This window comes from Pteropus vampyrus, unplaced genomic scaffold, assembly GCF_000151845.1.
Source record: "Pteropus vampyrus isolate Shadow unplaced genomic scaffold, Pvam_2.0 Scaffold50, whole genome shotgun sequence".
Classification (NCBI taxonomy): Eukaryota; Metazoa; Chordata; class Mammalia; order Chiroptera; family Pteropodidae; genus Pteropus; species Pteropus vampyrus.
The window spans coordinates 1,578,377-1,581,704 of NW_011888831.1; the positions used below are offsets into that span (position 1 = coordinate 1,578,377).

The 3,328-nt window shown below is 50.2% G+C and overlaps 1 protein-coding gene across 1 annotated transcript in view; it reads left to right on the plus strand.

The window, feature by feature from the left end:
* The window catches only part of WSCD1 (WSC domain containing 1), a 37,931-nt gene that overhangs the window by 29,989 nt on the left and 4,614 nt on the right, over positions 1-3,328 (plus strand). Inside the window, exons 6-7 of the mRNA XM_011359757.2 lie at positions 787-946; positions 2,003-2,167. Coding sequence (XP_011358059.1) covers positions 787-946; positions 2,003-2,167 — 325 coding nt within the window. The remainder of the gene's footprint in view (positions 1-786; positions 947-2,002; positions 2,168-3,328) is intronic.

Genomic DNA, 3,328 nt, shown 5'->3' on the forward strand with positions numbered 1-3,328 from the left:
CCAGCACCCCAGCTCTTTTTACCATGTGGTGCAGCCTCCTGAGGGAGAACAAGAAACCTTGTAATAGACCGCCAGGAACGGGCTTGGCTGAACCCTGGCAGGGCCTTTCTGTTCTTAGGAATCCTCCATTGGACTGAGTACTTTGGTGAAGCATAGCCTGCTCTTGCCCACCCCTACCGTCTCGTAGAGATGGCTGTGTGGGAATGTATCCTTGGTCCTGAACCGTACCCTTGCAGTAGATTTTAGGCATAAGAGTTGGGTTGGGTCTCTTTCGAGGGAAGGCCAGCGGGAATTCAAGACATCACTCGAGGCTCGCAGTCTGTTGGTTGTAGAAGTGACATGTTGAGCCCTGAGCTGCCCTATGTGGCCTTATCTGTCCCATTCTGACCCATGCACACATTCGCTCATGGGGATCCCCCTGCCTGGAGTGCCCGTTCCCACCTTGGCACTCCTGACAACCTCCTAGACATCTCAAAAGTCCAGTTCCAGTCTTTGCCCCCTGCCTTCCACCCTTCTCACCCCTCTGTGATAGCCCTGCTCTCACTGTGCTGTGACTGTTGACTTGTCACCAGCCAGCTGTGAGCTATCAGAGGGCAGAGTCACGTCTCATTGAGCTTTGTCTCCCTGGGCTTGGGCACAGAGCCCAGCACTGGAAGGGTGGACGGACATCCCTCATGTCCCTTGCAACTGGCAGTACAGCCATGTGTTCATCTGGGTACCTGAGCTCTAAGGGATGTGGCCCTTACATTCACCCGAGATTCTTCTCTTCCTCTCCTTGTCTGGTAGGAGTTTCCCTTGGCCATCCTCAGGGGCTGGGAGTGCTACTGTGCTTACCCCACCCCCCAATTCAACCTGCGGGATGCTGTGGACAGCTCACTCTGTGGCCAGGAGCCTGAGGCACAGAGGCTGATGGAGTACTGCAAGGTCTACCAGACACCTGTGCAAGGTGAGCCCCTGCCCCAGAAGCAGATAAAGTGTGCAGGGCCATCCTCCCTGTGCCTGCTGTTGGTTGTGGCATTTGGTCTGGGGGTTTGGAGATGCCAGCCATGGCTGAGTGTACAGTCCCAGATGAGGAAGGTGTCTAAGGCAGAGGCAGAGGCCTCCCTCTTTTCATTCTCCCACGATGGGCTCTCCCATCGTGGGAGAATGAGAAGAGGGAGGCCTCTGCCATCCCTGTTGGTTTGACACAGGATACAGGGCTCGGATTGAAGGAGCACCTGACCTTTATCTGAGTCTCCCTGGAGATGAATGTGGTTTGAAGAAGAAAGGAAGAGCAGAGAGGCATGGCCCAGGTGGATAATAACAGCTAAGTAGTGGTGTATGTGGCATGGGAGTTCAGTGGTCCAGAGTCCTCCAAGGCCTCAGAGGCCTCCCCAAGCCAGCCTATGACCTAGGGATTTCTGCACTAACCCCAGGCTCCGACATCTTTTCTGCTAGAGCATCTGGTCTGCCCCAGCTGACCTTAGGAGCTGATGGAGGGACTATGCCACCACCATGGAGCACATGCTGTGACCCAGCACTGCCCAAGGGCTTTGGAGCTTTCACTTGATGATGTCATGTGCTCCTTGCAGCCCTGGGTGGAAGGAGAGGAGGCACAGAGAGGTTACTTGCCTGAAATTAGTCCAGCCCTGGTTTGTTGTTGGCTATACCTGGGTATGTAGCATTGGTCATCCTAGCCATGACTCCTAGCCACCTCCCCCACAGAATCTGGAGTTATCTGTACTGGGCTGGGAGCCGATATTTGGCTGTGGCCATGGAGACAAAGCCGAGGCTGAGGGTTCCTTGGGTGCTGAATTGCACCCCACTCTTGCCTGGGCCTTTGGAGGCCTTGTCGTCATTGGAGCTTTCTCTGGCCAGCCACAGAGCTTTCCTCTTTGGGCTTCAGTTTGCCCTGCTACTGAGTGAGAGTCTTGGATCAGCAGTTCCTGACTATGGGAATCCAGAGGTGAGTCTGTGAGTCGTAATGTGGAGAGTGACCTTGAGACGACTTCTGAACTTTCAGACACTCGGTGCACAGACAGGAGGTTCCTGCCCACCAAATCCAAAGTGTTCGTGGCTTTGTCGAGCTTCCCAGGAGCTGGGAACACCTGGGCACGGCACCTCATTGAGCATGCTACTGGCTTCTACACCGGGAGCTACTACTTTGACGGAACTCTGTACAACAAAGGTAAGTGAAAGCTTCACAGGAGGGGCAAAAGGCAGCTCCTAGGCCCAGACTGTCCATTCGGAGCACTGGAGCTGAGCTTCTCCCACTTGAGTATGTATCAGAATCTCCTGGCGGGCTGGTTAAATTCAACACAGATTTCTTGGCCGAATACCCAGAGTGTGGCTCAGCTGATCTGAGGTGGGAGCCTAGGAATTGCCATTTCTAACAAGCTCCCAGGGGATGCTGATGCAGCCAGCCCTAGGACCACACTTGGAGTAAAAATTCATATCTGTTCTGGATTCAAAGGGAAAGTCTAGTAACTTGGATTTCCTCTCTAGAAACATTGCTCAAATTCTCCTTAATTTTCAGAACTCTCAGTAATTAGGTGAGACTGACTTCATCTGCTCATTCTTTCTTTTTTTTTTTAAGGCAAAGTGTAGCTTATCAAAGTTGTATTGTAAAAAAATAGGTCCAAACATATTCAAGAGTTTTATGATTTTTAATCTTGCCCTTGTAGAAATAAAATGCCTTATTATGCCAAATAAATGAACTTAAATGGGTCAAGTCTGTGTGCTGTTTAAGAACTAAGAATCTCAGATAAGTCAAGCAGAATCTAAATTTGGTGAAGTATATTTCTCTGTTGTTAAGCATTACAACAATTTCCCTGGGTTTCTTAATGAGAGTTTGGTTAAGAAAAAGAGAATACTATCAGTAACTTCCTAGGGAAAATGGAAACTTCCTGAGCTTGGCAGTTGGTTCTGGGATCACCTACAGCAATCTTGGTCTGGTTTGGAGAAAGCCAAGATTGTCTATATAACCTAGCGCCATTGTCCTTTTGAGTCTTGAATGTTATGGGCACCTACATAGTCCCTGGGAACCACCCACTGTCCACAGGCTGCAGTTACCCACCTTGTTCATCTAGAAGGCCTACCTTATTCACACAGCTGGCTGTTTTGGTCCACAAATTGCTAAGTGACCCAATGACTCAAATAGTCACATGTGAGTTGTGGCAACACTACCTCAAAATGTATCTTTGAGCCTTACAGGACTGGTCAGCTACTGGCCTCAGAGTACTTAACAGAGCAATGACACACACAGATCTGAAATTTGCAAGGCAGTTTCAGTGCCAAAATACCAAACCTGTCCTAGGTGAGCGTGTCTTGAATTATAAGGAAAATGGCC